This window comes from Petromyzon marinus, unplaced genomic scaffold, assembly GCF_048934315.1.
Source record: "Petromyzon marinus isolate PM22_M1 ecotype Great Lakes invasive population unplaced genomic scaffold, UKy_Petmar_22M1.pri1.0 PM_G_Scaffold_36, whole genome shotgun sequence".
NCBI lineage: Eukaryota > Metazoa > Chordata > Hyperoartia > Petromyzontiformes > Petromyzontidae > Petromyzon > Petromyzon marinus.
The window spans coordinates 1,222,077-1,236,057 of NW_027422939.1; the positions used below are offsets into that span (position 1 = coordinate 1,222,077).

At 51.1% G+C, this 13,981-nt stretch overlaps 1 protein-coding gene across 1 annotated transcript; it reads right to left on the reverse strand.

Annotated features, from left to right (window-relative positions):
- Window positions 1–4,962: 4,962 nt before the first annotated feature.
- Window positions 4,963–8,510, reverse strand: LOC142915879 (beta-1,4-galactosyltransferase galt-1-like). Its single transcript, XM_076061513.1, has 2 exons — window positions 8,069–8,510; window positions 4,963–6,809 (listed from the first exon to the last, which is right to left on the reverse strand). The coding sequence occupies exon 2, from the start codon at window positions 6,723–6,725 to the stop codon at window positions 5,346–5,348; it is 1,380 nt and encodes a 459-aa protein (XP_075917628.1). The 5' UTR covers window positions 6,726–6,809; window positions 8,069–8,510; the 3' UTR covers window positions 4,963–5,345.
- Between the last annotated feature and the right edge of the window lie 5,471 nt (window positions 8,511–13,981).

Here is a 13,981-nt window from a genome sequence, read left to right on the forward strand (position 1 = left end):
CGGCGCAGGTTAAGCGCGCGATTGGCCGCGCGGTACAATTCCACCCTGGGCCTTTTAAGTTTAGAGAATGAAGGTGGGAGCCCCGGGACGATTGGGGCAGTTGTCTTCAACCTCCGGGCAATCCAGACCCACTGCCTGCCGTCCTGCCTCCTCGAGCCGCTCGCAGCGTCCATGTGATGCCAGCGAGTGCTGCTATGAGGCAGCGATTGGCAAGGGTTTCGCTTGTCCGTCTCCCTCTGACTCTCATAGCGTCCGTGCGATGCCGTGAGAACAGCTACGAGGTACATGGTAGGACGTTTGTGTAACTGGGGTCATAGGCAGAGTTAGGCTAGGCTCTCCTCACGAAATATTCCCCCTCCAGGTAGCGGGTTTTTGTGCCGTTAATAAACTTTAGTTCATTTCTGTGTGTGTGGGTAGAGCCTTGGCGTGGAGTCTGTGATTTTTGTGGGGAGACGGTGTGCATGAGAGGGTGTGTGCGGGGCTGCAGGGTTTCGGTGTGGGGCCCACTTGCTGGCACTCGCGCGCACTTACACAGCGTGTGCATAGTAAAAACAGCCTTAGCGGCGAGGCGTGCACCCAGAGTCCTGCCGCAGCCATCCCTTTTTCGTTATCATTAGCATTGGTACACAGCGGATTAGGGCCTCGCCACGGTACATTCCAAATCCACTCACTCACATGCTCACTCACCCTCATGCAGAACAAGGGGAGTACATTCCAACTCCACTCACACGCTCACTCACCCTCATGCAGAACAAGGAGAGTACATTCCAACTCCACTCACTCACACGCTCACTCACCCTCATGCAGAACAAGGGGAGTACATTCCAACTCCACTCACTCACACGCTCACTCACCCTCATGCAGAACAAGGGGAGTACATTCCAACTCCACTCACACGCTCACTCACCCTCATGCAGAACAAGGAGAGTACATTCCAACTCCACTCACTCACACGCTCACTCACCCTCATGCAGAACAAGGGGAGTACATTCCAACTCCACTCACTCACACGCTCACTCACCCTCATGCAGAACAAGGGGAGTACATTCCAACTCCACTCACTCACACGCTCACTCACCCTCATGCAGAACAAGGGGAGTACATTCCAACTCCACTCACTCACACGCTCACTCACCCTCATGCAGAACAAGGGGAGTACATTCCTACTCCACTCACTCACATGCTCACTCACCCTCATGCAGAACAAGGGGAGTACATTCCAACTCCACTCACTCACACGCTCACTCACCCTCATGCAGAACAAGGGGAGTACATTCCAACTCCACTCACATGCTCACTCACCCTGATGCAGAACAAGGGGAGTACATTCTAACTCCACTCACATGCTTACTCACCCTCATGCAGAACAAGGGGAGTACATTCCTACTCCACTTACTCACCCTCATGCAGAACAAGGGGAGTACATTCCAACTCCACTCACTCACACGCTCACTCACCCTCATGCAGAACAAGGGGAGTACATGCCAACCCCACCCAAAAAAGCACACGAGTCTGGAATCGATCCCAGACACATTCTGGTGCACCACTCTGCCCCCCAATAGAGCGTGATTCAATTATTTCTGTCAATATGTAGCGTTGACTTCGGATGCACCTCATGTAACTCCTGAACCCCGTTAAATTGGTTGTGTTGGATTGTTGCAGCCAACTCTCTGGGAACCAGTTCCTTCAACAAAGTGCGGGCTTGCGTGTGGCGGTCTGAGTGTCTGGAGGCAACTGGAATTGGACTCTGCGATGCCTGTAATGTGAAGGTTTCTGGTCTTTTTCACAAATGTCCAGCAGGGGCGGATCAAGTTACAACAAGCAATACAATTTTGTTAGGAGTACAAAATAGAAAAAAAGTAATGCAAGTCACTAAAAATGTACGACTATAAATATAGTATCTAAGTACAAATTAAATGAGTACATACATGCCTGCCGATGTATCAATACCGAACGCAAGCTAGGGCAAGGCAGTAAAACACCAACAAAACAGTCCCAGACCACACCAAGACAACACGCAGTCATTTAATTAAATGTTCTGATCTGTGTTCTGACTTTAATGCTTCCTAACTTGTATTCTCCTGCAAGAGATGATGACATTCTAACTTGCAACGTTCATCAGCTAGCTGAGACCAGGCCAATGTGGCTTTGAATGGTGTCCTAGATGGACACCCACCACCGGAGTGGAAAATCTTACAGATGACAAGCATATGGTCAACGGGCAGATCACCTCAACGGTAGGTCCTGGTGTCAAGGACATGGGCTTGCATTCGGTGTTCTGTTACTATATAGTCCAGCAGATGTCCCTGCTTGGACCCAGTGTGCATCCATGATGCTGTGTGGATGCGCCGATGCCGGAACAGCGTGTTGGTAAGCCCAGAGTGCCGCATAGAAGTCTAGCAGCCTCCTACCGTTGTTATTGAGCTGTTCTGGCCGATGCCTTCCAATCACTTTGGCCCAGATGCCAGTGTCATGACCCACTCAGGCATTAAAGTCACCCGACAGGATGACTCCATCCCAAGGGGCGACTTTAGCTAGTACTTGTGACAGGTCATAGAAGGCATCTGACTCACCGGCCTTGCCTCCATCCCTCCACTGGTGTTAATAGTCGGTGGAGGCGTAAGCAACCACCCTTACCATTCCTCGTGTTTTGTTTATGGGAAGGCCAGACCATAGAAGCCTGGGACTTACAGTTTCCTAAACCTCAGCGCCATGCTCCCACACCTGTTGTATATATGCCTCTTCCAAAAAAATGTTAGTGTAATATTGTCTATTTTTATATCATGGCTCCTTGGAGACAAATATGCGTTCCCTGCATGCTGAAGCTTGGGAAAACCAGATGACGAAGCCAAAACAGCACTATAATGAGAAACGGGTAAACATAATACAAGAGACATTGATCAGATGGGCATGATGAGAATAACCAGAGCTGAGGAAGGCCTTAAAGCCGTCGAATATTTCGCTTCTCAGGAATAAACCTAACTCATGTAGCAAAAGGTGAAACGTTAATGAAAGGCCATAAAGGAATAACTCTTCCATGGGCAAGAAGTGACTCAGGGAATTTCTGAGAGAGCAAGGGAGGACCCATGGCAAAACACCATAAACTCACTGCACCCGAAGGCAAACAGAGGACAAAGAGACGAGAATGTCCCTTGCTGTTTCACTCTCTGAATTAACAAACCCGAGTGCCTGGAAAGTTGAAACGTAAAATTGCCAACCGCTGCATGTGAATATTGTTAAACGTCACGATTTTAAATGTTAACTTTTGTGAACGGATACATTGTTACATGACAATACAGAAGGTTTTGACTACTAGTTGCATGTTTTATTAACATCCACTTATCAATATGTAATCAGCGTCTCCGACATGGGTTAAACTTCAGTTGTATTTATTCTCAAGTTGCAGTACAGCACGTGTCTCCCTGCGCAGCTGGCTTCTCTCTTGCTCCCGGGACGGCGGCGCACGCTTTGCCTCCCGCCGCCGTGGCACTCACTCTTTCTCCGCCTCGCCGCTGGCTGACGGCGTGTCGGAGAGAGGGGAGGCTCAGCTGGTGGAGCCCGCCACGTGGCCGATGGGTGGTAGCGCAGGTGGTGACGACGTTCGGACCCGGGCTCTTCACACACCGACGACCCAGAGTCCTCTGCTGCTTCTGCTTATATCCCTCTCGGCGGTGCTAAGCTCTGCCTCTAGCCACGCCCCTCTCGGAACATTCTAGAGGGCTCTCGAGGCTTCCCGCTAGCTCTACCCATTTACCTTTCACCCAGATGGGATCCCCCTTACTGATTGGATGTGAGACAACATAGCACGTGTCTGCAATAACCCCCCGGTCGTCCTGTAGGTGGCGCACTCTCGTTACAAATACATAAGTGCCATGATATCTGGGTTAAGCATATAAACTTGTTAACGATTTATGGAAGTTTTGTATTGAAGTATTCTACCGAAGGATCATCCCTAAGATAAACACGTACAAATTACATATATTCTCCACTCTCACTCACTCTTCTCCTCACCCTCCTCCTGTCACTCACCCTTCTCCTCACGCTCACTCACTCTTCTCCTGTCACTCTTCTCCTGCCACTCACCCTTCTCCTCACTCTCACCATTCTCACTGTCACCCTTCTCCTCACTCACCCTTCTCACTCTCACCCTTCTCCTCACTCTCACTCACCTTCTCCTCACTCTCACTCACCCTTCTCCTGTCACTCACATGTCTCCTCACCCATCTCCCTCGGGGCAGCAGCGGCCCGAGCACGGCTCTGCCTCAGGGCAGCATCGGGGGGCGTACATGTTTGGGAGGGGCTCATCTCTGCTTGGATGGTTGCTCGCGGTCACGTGACACACTTAAACCAATCCGGGGGCATACATGTTTGGGGGGGGCGCACCTCTGGTTGGCTGTTTGCTCGGGGTCACGTGACGCACTTAAACCAATCCGGAGGCGTTAATCACAGTCACAGAATGACAGAAGGACAGATCTGTGATATTATATATGTAGATAAAGAATAGTAATAGCATTTTGCTGTATATGTTTAAAACTGGTTTGCAAGATTGATAGTACGTGATAATGATGATTTCTGCTGAATAATCCATCGTGAAACTATCTAATGCAACAATTCAGAAATGTCAACTCCATGTATTGTTTAGGAATACATTAACACGGCTTTATAATTTAAAATTAGCTGTATGTATCAACAGCTGGTGTTGTTACATATTCAAATATACAACTATATACATTTGGATGTATAAATATATTCCTACTGAATCTATTGTAATGTTTAATGTGAGTCTTTACTAGCTCATTTGGCCCAAAACACTCAAATTATCACTCAAATTCAAAGTTTAATATCGTATGTGCATTTTTTTTATCACCACAGGATTTACTTTTTAAAATCCTGACACTCTGGGATTTGACTATCCTCCGTGGACATGAGTCGTGAAAACAATAAGCTCATTAGAGACTGGTAGAACATGCACACTGAACATTTATTTAAATAAATTTGTGCCACATTTTAAATGTTTTAACCTGAAAACATTTCGAGTGGTACTCCCAAAAGCAATAGAAATAATTAGGATTGGTTTAAAATAAACCAATGTTAACTTCCCTAGCTTCCATAAGACATACCAATACAAACCCTATTGTGCCCTGGTGGATTAAAATGCAGAAAAAAATTAAGATAACAAATTTTAACTGTAAACGCAATCATAGGATTAGCAAATAAATGTCCCATACATTGACCACATTCGCAAACGGAAAACTCACAAACACCGGTGTTTAACTCAAATTGCAAGACCGCAAAAAACGCAAGATGACAATCAACGCCACCGCCGCCACCGCCGCCCGTTGTGCCTACTCATTCCAGAAGACCCTGTTGAGGACCTTGTTGACATTTCTGATCAGAGTGGCATTGTATCTCCACAGCGTGAGGTCCACGGCCAGCGAGTCGAGCGGCAAGTCGGGCTGCTCGGGCGATCGGTAGTGGTGCATGATCGCGATGTCTCCAGGCACCATCTGCGAGATGCCCAGCGCGTTGAGCGTACTGTGCACCGACGTCTGCAGCACCGCGCGTGGGTTCAGGATCATCTTGGTCGGGTTGAAGACCTCCGGCAGGTTTGGCTCCCGTCTAATGTGGCGCATGATGTTGACGCCCGGGATGGCGTTCCAAGCCTGGAACTTCGACCCAAACTCTTCCGATACCGTGTAGGGAAACACGTGGTTTTCGAATGTGTAAATGTCGGCGCCGTACTTGTCGTTCAAGTACCGCATGAGGTCCTTCCAGTTTGTGTGCTTCAAAGGGATGATCACTTCGTCGATGTCCGTGAGGACCAGGTAGCGCGTGCTGTACATGTGCCGATACACGCAGTCGTTCAGCGCCGCTATCTGGCCATAGTAGTGCAGCTCGCCTGGGTGCTCGGGGTAGTGCCACCCTCTGGACACCCGCACGTAGTCCGTGATGGGCCACTGAACGACCTCGACGAGGCCGGCCTTGATGTAGTAGAGGAGCACTTTGTTCAGCTCAGAGCTGCAGCTTGTGTTGTACACCGTCACGCGGCCCGCACCCAAGATGCGGTACATTTCGATCGCCTGCACGAACTGCAGGACGTTTCCGTAGTTCCCGAAGAGCGTGGAGATGCAGACGCTGAATTCCTGTGTGATGGTGGGGGGCATGTAGAGCCGATTTCGCACGGGCATGAAGACCCACTCGGCCTCTTCCTCGTCCGGTATTGTGCGCATGCGCTGGACGGACACGTGTCCCGGCTCGCAGTCCAGCGGCTCCGTGCACAGGAAGTCGGCCGTGCCGTACGGGAAGTCAAAGTGATCCGAGTGGACGTAGGCGCTGGCGGTGACCGTCAGGATCTCCGAGTGCCCTCGGCAGCAGAAGTGGCAGGAGAGCACGTCCGGCTCATACCGGTTGGCGATGCCGATGATGCGTGTGCTCTGACTGGCCTCGCGCTGGTCGTGGTACGCCGACACCAAGAATATCTTGGTGTCGCGCACGCGCATCATTGACGTGTTCTGCAGCGCTCCCCGTTGCCCGCACAGCGTCACGTGGTTGATCTTATCGGAAGCAGACCCCGGCTTTGGCCTGAAGACGGACGAGTTGCCGAGTGCGTCGAGGTCGCGAACGAGGAAACCCTTCCAGCTGTACATGTACCAGACGCTCAGCAGCAATGAGACGCTGAGCAGCAGCAGCGAGAGGAACAGGACCGGGAGGCGTAGCTTCATCATCCTTCGAGGCGTGCAAGGAGACAAGACGTCTGGATCAAATCTCTAGACCGCCGTCTCGGGACGAAAAGTCTGATATCGCTCGGCCTGTGATTACATTTACGTAAAAACACACACACACAGAGCTTCGCGTTAAAAATGCACAACACTTTACACAATTCCATTTCAGGTAAACCTCACAGAAAAACAAAAGCTCTCCAAAATCAAAAGACTGTATTGGCTTCAGGGCGGATATGTACAGGTACAACTCTCTGCAAGTGAATGCAATATTTGACGCTTGTGTTGCGCCCGAAACGTCATGATTTAATTTAGTTGTTTTTATTTTTGTTTTATTTTATTTTTACATACGTGACTTTACCGAAAGAACCAAAGAGTAACCATACGATAACCTGGATATAAGCATGCGTTAAATGTATTACTAAACAATACGCTCCCAGCAGCACTGAGCCTGCAGCTGTCAGAACGGTGAAATTGTTTTTTATTTCTCTCAATTTCAACAGATGATCTAAATAGTCGTGGCCAATAATAATTCGTTTTACGCAAACGTCAACATATTTCTTTGGTGTTATTTTAGTCTTAATACTGGCCAATACTAATTATAAAATCTATTGAAATTGAGAGAAATACAAAATATTGTCAACCAATTACACAGCCACCACCACAACCAGAGCCGCAATCACCACCACCACAGCCACCACCACCACAACCACCACAACCAGAGCCACCACCACCACAGCCACCACCACAGCCACCACAACCACCACCACCACAGCCACCACCACCACAACCACAGCCACCACCACCACCACAGCCACCACAACTACCACAGCCACCACCACAGCCACCACCACAGCCACCACCACAACCACCACCACCACAGCCACCAACACAGCCACCACAACCAACACCACAGCTACCACCACCACAACCAGAGCCACAACCACCACCACCACCACCACCACAGCCACCACAACCACCACCACAACCAGAGCCACAACCACCACCACAGCCACCACCACCGCAACCACCACCATAGCCTCCACAACCACCACCACTACAACCACCACCACAACCACCACCACAGCCACCACCACAGCCACCACAACCACCACCATAGCCACCACAACCACTACAACCACCACTACCACAACCACCACCATAGCCACCACAACCACCACCACAACCACTACAACCACCACCACAACCACCACCATAGCCACCACAACCACTACAACCACCACAACCACCACCATAGCCACCACAACCAGCACCACAACCACTACAACCACCACCACAACCACCACCATAGCCACCACTAACACGACCCCAGGCCGCCACCACCGCACCTGCCAGTCGAGGGCGCTGTGCTCCTGCTGCTGTTCCTCTCCGTAGAAGCGCCGCTTCGCGTCGCCCTTCGGCTCGCACGCGAAGCTCAATGCAGCCCGCGGGCACCGGCGGCAGCAGCAGCAGAGGGCAGCAGCAGTAGCAGAGGGCAGCAGTAGCAGAGGGCAGCAGTAGCAACAGAGGGCAGCAGTACAGAGGGCAGCAGCAGCAGAGGGCAGCAGCAGTAGCAGCAGCAGAGGGCAGCAGCAGTAGCAGCAGCAGAGGGCAGCAGCAGCAGAGGGCAGCAGCAACAGAGGGCAGCAGCAGTAGCAGAGGGCAGCAGCAGCAGAGGGAAGGGCCGCACCCGATTCAAGAGCTGAATGGCTCACAGGGTTATACCAAATACATGGAACTGGACTGAGGCCGCGTTGCCGCCAGCACCACGTGCTTCCTGCTGACCTCTGACCTTGCCGCGTGCTTCCTGCCGACCTCTGACCCCGCGCTTGAACCACGACCCCGCCGATCTATGGCTGATTGTGTTACGTTATATAAAACATAAATATACTATATACACTTCGTATTCACAATGTACAGCTAAAGTTGACAGTGTAAATGTATTACAATATTCTTAGTTCTTTGCGGTAAAGTCAGGAAGATAGAAAATAAAAATAATAAAATAACATTTTCGAATAAAAATAATAAATTGAACATTAAAAAAAATCATAGAAGCGATGGTTTCTGCCTGTACATTTTGCGTGCAAACAGTTGCTGAGTAGAGGCCCAACGTGCGAGGCGGCCAGGCACAAACAGCACTCTGATGGGAGCTGTGGTTGATGGGAGTGGAACGCGGTCCTTGATCTGAGCCAGAGTTGTGATTTGTTGCACGTGTGACATTCAAGGCAGGGGTAAGCCTGTGGTCACAATCCTGCCTTGTGCTCAATATGTCAATGAGCCAGCAACAAACAGTGCACTAGAAGATGCAAAAGAGAAGCGTCAACACACTTCCTGCAATAAGCAAGGTAATAAGAACTTAAGAAAAGTGACGAGGGGTATTTTATGTTTATATTTGGTGTTTGCAGTTTCTCCCCGTGGTCCGGATTTCCCTCCGCATTTTTGAAACATGCATTTGGAATATTTGGCTGCTATAAATGTCCACCACACACAACATAAGCACACTTCGCTGAGCTATAATGTGTGGCCAGATTGCTCACTTCTGACAAAAATACCTGCCTGTGTGTAGCTCAGTGGGGCCTTTCCTGGTGAAATGAAAGATAGTTCAGAGTTTAGTTTTAGTTTATTTCAAAGTCGAGCAGTGGGAGGAAAGAAGGAGAGAAAGACTGCAAAAATGGGCTGACTGTGTGAATTGTGGGGCTCAACATAAAAAAAATCGTGTTCATGGTGACAGAACGTCTCGAGAGCGTGTGACCAATTTTCTCAGAATGCACCAGGTCATCAAAACACTCAGAAGCTAAGCAGGTTTGAGCCCGGCTAGTGCATGGATGAGTAACCACCGTGTACAAGAGGACTGGGGCAATGCGGTGTGGTAGGAGAAGGCAGTACAGGAAAGTTCATTGTTGTAGCGTTCTTCTACGCTCCCACTTCATACGCACCCCCATTCTCACCAACCCGCACTGACCGGCGCGATGAAATGTGTTCAAATAACGCACGCGGACCGCTCGGCATGGGGAGGCATTCATCCCGCAGTTGATCGACGTAAAAGAACAGCGGATTAACATGATGGGGGCAGAGAGAGAGAGAGAAGTTGGTGTTGGAAAAAATGTTTCAGAGTAAAGCCAGAAGTGAGCACCACAGTGTGTTGAGGAGCACACTACCTGCCACTGCTGACGTAAACATTCCATTTCTAACCACAGCGGGACCGCCAAGTCCATTAGAGAGATTGCTGAGATTTGCTTTCATAGACGTTCTTCAGCTCCTCAAACGTGACTAAAACAACGGTCTCTTAGAGATGATGCACTGATTCATGTTGAATTATTAACCTCACGATGCATCATCGTGTGTGCGTGCACATGTAAAAATAATATTTGTTTTGGTGAAATCATATACGTATGTTGCATGTCATGGGATCGTGTAACCCTCGAAGCAGCCACTAGTGGCCGATACATTCACCGCAATTTTATATATAAAAGAAGAATGGATTATTTAATCAATTCGCGACCCTGAATTGTGACAATTCATTGAAATTGCCTGGTGAGTTGGGATGGGGGCAGAGGGGGGGGGGGGTTACACCACGGAACAAATGTTTGCTTTATAACCTTAGGCCTTCACCCAGCAGTGGCTCGATCATAGCTGCTGATGACGGTGTAGTAAATGTGGCTTTGGGAAGTACGACAAGGACTCAACAGTACTGTGGAACTTGTGCTGTGTAAGACGTTACATTCATAATCATTGTAAACATCCTGCATGTGTGTTCCGTGTATACATGGTACTGTGTTTGCGCGCACACATCGTGTACGTGGCGACATGGATACTGTGGAATATTGAGGAGAGTTGTAAATAAAGCGGTGTTCGAAGAAAGACAAAAGTTGTCCGAGTGAAATCGAACACTACATATCTACCTGATACAAATTCACATTGGTCCGGTGGATCTTTGCACCGCTTACCATATATATGCGTAAACATATACAAAGCATTTACAAAAAAATATTGAAGGTACAATTCACGCACGCGTAAATATGCACATGGAAATAAAATGGTCCGCACCTAGAGAATAAAATGTTTCTTGCCAAAATAATCCTGCGGACCCACCCGAAGTGAGACCTGGGCTGGAGGGCCCACCGTGGGCTCCCTGGATGCGCTGAATGGAGCTCTCCTGCGCGTCTCACTTCATTTTGATAAATTCTCGCTCCAAAGGTTTCATTGACTTGCGACGGACGCCTTTTAAGAGACGTACGAAAGGCGTGCCCGTTGTGTAGATCAGGAAGCCGATTCACTGGAGGAGCGGCGCTTGACGTCACCTTGCGGGTGCCCCTTTCTCTGACGCGGGGCCACGCGCCACGCGTTGCCGTGACGTCGATAACACAAACGGCGTGAAATAAGGGAAAACAACAGCAAAGGTGGCAAACAAAATAAACGTTCTGATATTATTTTAATGTGACCATCACTAAGGGATTCGTGTACGACGGTGTTTCACCTTATTAGTTGGCTGTGTCGGGTGGTAGCGGGTTTAACGGTGATAGCAGTGAATAGAGATGAAGCAGTTAGCAGTGGAGAGAGCATAGTGACGGTGATAGCGGAGAGCAGAGGCAAAGAAGTTATCAGTGGAGAGAGCATCGTGACGGTGATAGCGGAGAGCGGAGACGAAGAAGTTAGCGGTGGAGTAAGCGCAGTAATCGTGGGGAGTGGAGAGACAAAGGTGGCGAGCGAGCCGTGGCGAGATGGATACTGTGGAGTATTGAGGACACGTGGAGAGTTGTAAATAAAGCGGTGTTCGAAGAAAGACAAAAGTTGTCCGAGTGAAATCGAACACTACAAATATGCACACCCCCCCCCCCCCCACCGTGGATAAGCCTTAATCCGCTGTGCACAGGTGCTAATGCAAGCGGGAAAGGAATGGCTGGGACCAGGCTATGGGGCACGCCTCACCGTTAACGCGAGCACGGCCGCTCCGTGTGCTGCAGTACACGGAGTGCCTCACGCGCTCAAATCACTCGCACGGCGCTGCAGACGCGCGTCTCACACACCACGCGAAACCCTCGCGTAAACCGTAGCGGGTCGTAGAGATGGCGATCTACGCGCACGGCGGTGGAGTGGATTTAGCGCACCCCGAACCCCACCTTAATCACTCACGCTGCGCTGCAGACGCGCGTCTTCTACACACACACACACACCGCGCGGTACCCCGTGTAACCAGTGGCGGTCGTATAGACGGTAATAGATCTGTAGTGATGGTAGCATCACTACTGCGTACACACGCACACGTGTGACGTCACTATGCGGGGGAGCGTCCCTACCACGCCGGTCTACACACACACATGACGTCATCCCGGCTGGAGGCGGGAATGACGTTAGGGCCGGTTCTGGACTCGGGAGGCCACGAGGGTGGTGTGAGGTCGTGGCCCTCTCTGTGACCCCAGCTGGACACGTGACTGGACCCCAGTGGGGGCCGGGGGCCTAGAGGGCACCTCGGGGGGCATGTGGACAGCAAGTGGGGGGGGGGGGGGCTTCGAGAGGGTTCTCGAAGGGAGGCGTGGCCGGGGCGGAGCCCGGGCACGCCGAGGCCCATATAAGCAGCCTCCTCACGAGGTTCGAGGCTGCCCGTATCAAGAATGAAGATGCATCGTGAAGACGCCAAGAAGAGATCCGTGTGTAGGTCCCAGCCGGCGGACTCTAGGATAGCGGTAGACGTGTAAGTCCCGCCAAGACAGGAGGCTGTACCTCCCTAGGGTATCTGAGAAGTGTGTGTTAGCTAGAGTAAGTCGGTGGTCACCACCCTATGCGTAATGTAAGAGCTAACTGTTGTGTTCATTAATAAATAAGTGTTGCCTCCCAGGAAGTTGTGTGTGCACCTAATTCGAATCCACTACAGATGCGCACCTCACACACCAACCCCGGGCCGACACACTGCAGCCCCGCGCTCGCTCTCTCACGGACCCCGGCCCCGCACGCAGTCGCTCCACTAAAATTCACAGACACCACGCCGAAGTTCGCCCACACGCGCACACAGAAATCGCACCGCACCGATCTTCTGAACTGAAGTTTATTAATGACGCGTCTAAAGAAAACCCTGTGCGGCCCAGTAGTAAATATTCCACGAGCAGCGTGTAGCCTATCCCTATTCAATCCCTGGGTGTACCCCCAAAACTCTACTTCTCAACTCGCAGATGCACTCACGGTGTCGCACGGAAGCTGCGGGAGTCGGAGGGACGATGATCCAAGAGGTCTCCGCCTGGGGTCGAGTCATAGCGGCGCTCGCCAGCGTCCCTCGGACGCCGCGAGCGGCCGGGAATCAGACTGGGGTGGCTGGATGGCTGGAGGAGAACCACCTGAACGTTTTTTCACCTCCCTCCCTTTGACGCCCTGGGAATCCGAAGATCCAGGGTCACGTGGTGTTATCCTGCGCAGACCAATCGAGCGCCTACATTTCGATTTTAAACCGATGTTCCCGCCCTTACCTGGAGCGTGACTTTCCGTTGCGCCTTGACCCATTGTCTACGCACCCCTCCTCCCCACCCGGTCCTCCCCACCCGGTCCTCCCCACCCCGCGGCGTGGCTAGGAACTTCCCTCCCACCTCCACGTCTGCGCTGCCAGCGGAGTGTTCTGCCCTCGAGGCCCCATCTCCCGTGTTGCGTGCGCTTCATTGCGGCCAGCCTGTAAAGCACTATGCGCCCCTGCGACTTTTTAAAGCTGATTTTAGGGGGGGCCGCCGTGTAATCCGGCCTGGGGGGGGGGGGGGTCAGCCAATCTCCTGGCAACGGGAAACCGGGGGACATCCCTGCTAGGGGCCCTTCGGATGAAAGCCCGTGGGCCAGGCACCCCCCTTCGAGACCCTACGTGAGTGTGTGTGTGTTTAGTGGGAGTGTGCGTACGTTCGTGTGGAGGGGTGCGAGGGGATGGTGGCGCCGGCGGAGTTGCTCCGTTGCTGTGGCACCACAGTATCTATGGAATCGATAGTCATATCTATTGACTATAGTATTATCAGCTGACTATAGCAGTGTCTGCTTACTCTATAACAGTATTTAATTACTCTAAAGTAGCATCTACTCTGCAGCAGTATCTACCGACTCAACAGTAGTATATACCGACTCTATTGCAGTTAACTTCTTACTCAGAGTACCGTGGTGAGGCCTAGTCTCGTGCAGAGCCCCCGGCCTCGCCTAGATTGCCCAGCCGGCCGAGGTGGCACCTTGGCAGGCTGGGGCTGGGCTGCCACACCACGCTGCATAACATACCAAGCACAGATTCAATTTTCAAAATC

Coding starts and splice junctions, on each gene's coding strand:
- LOC142915879 (XM_076061513.1), bottom strand. CDS start 6,725: ATGATGAAGCTACGCCTCCCGGTCCTGTTCCTCTCGCTGCTGCTGCTC.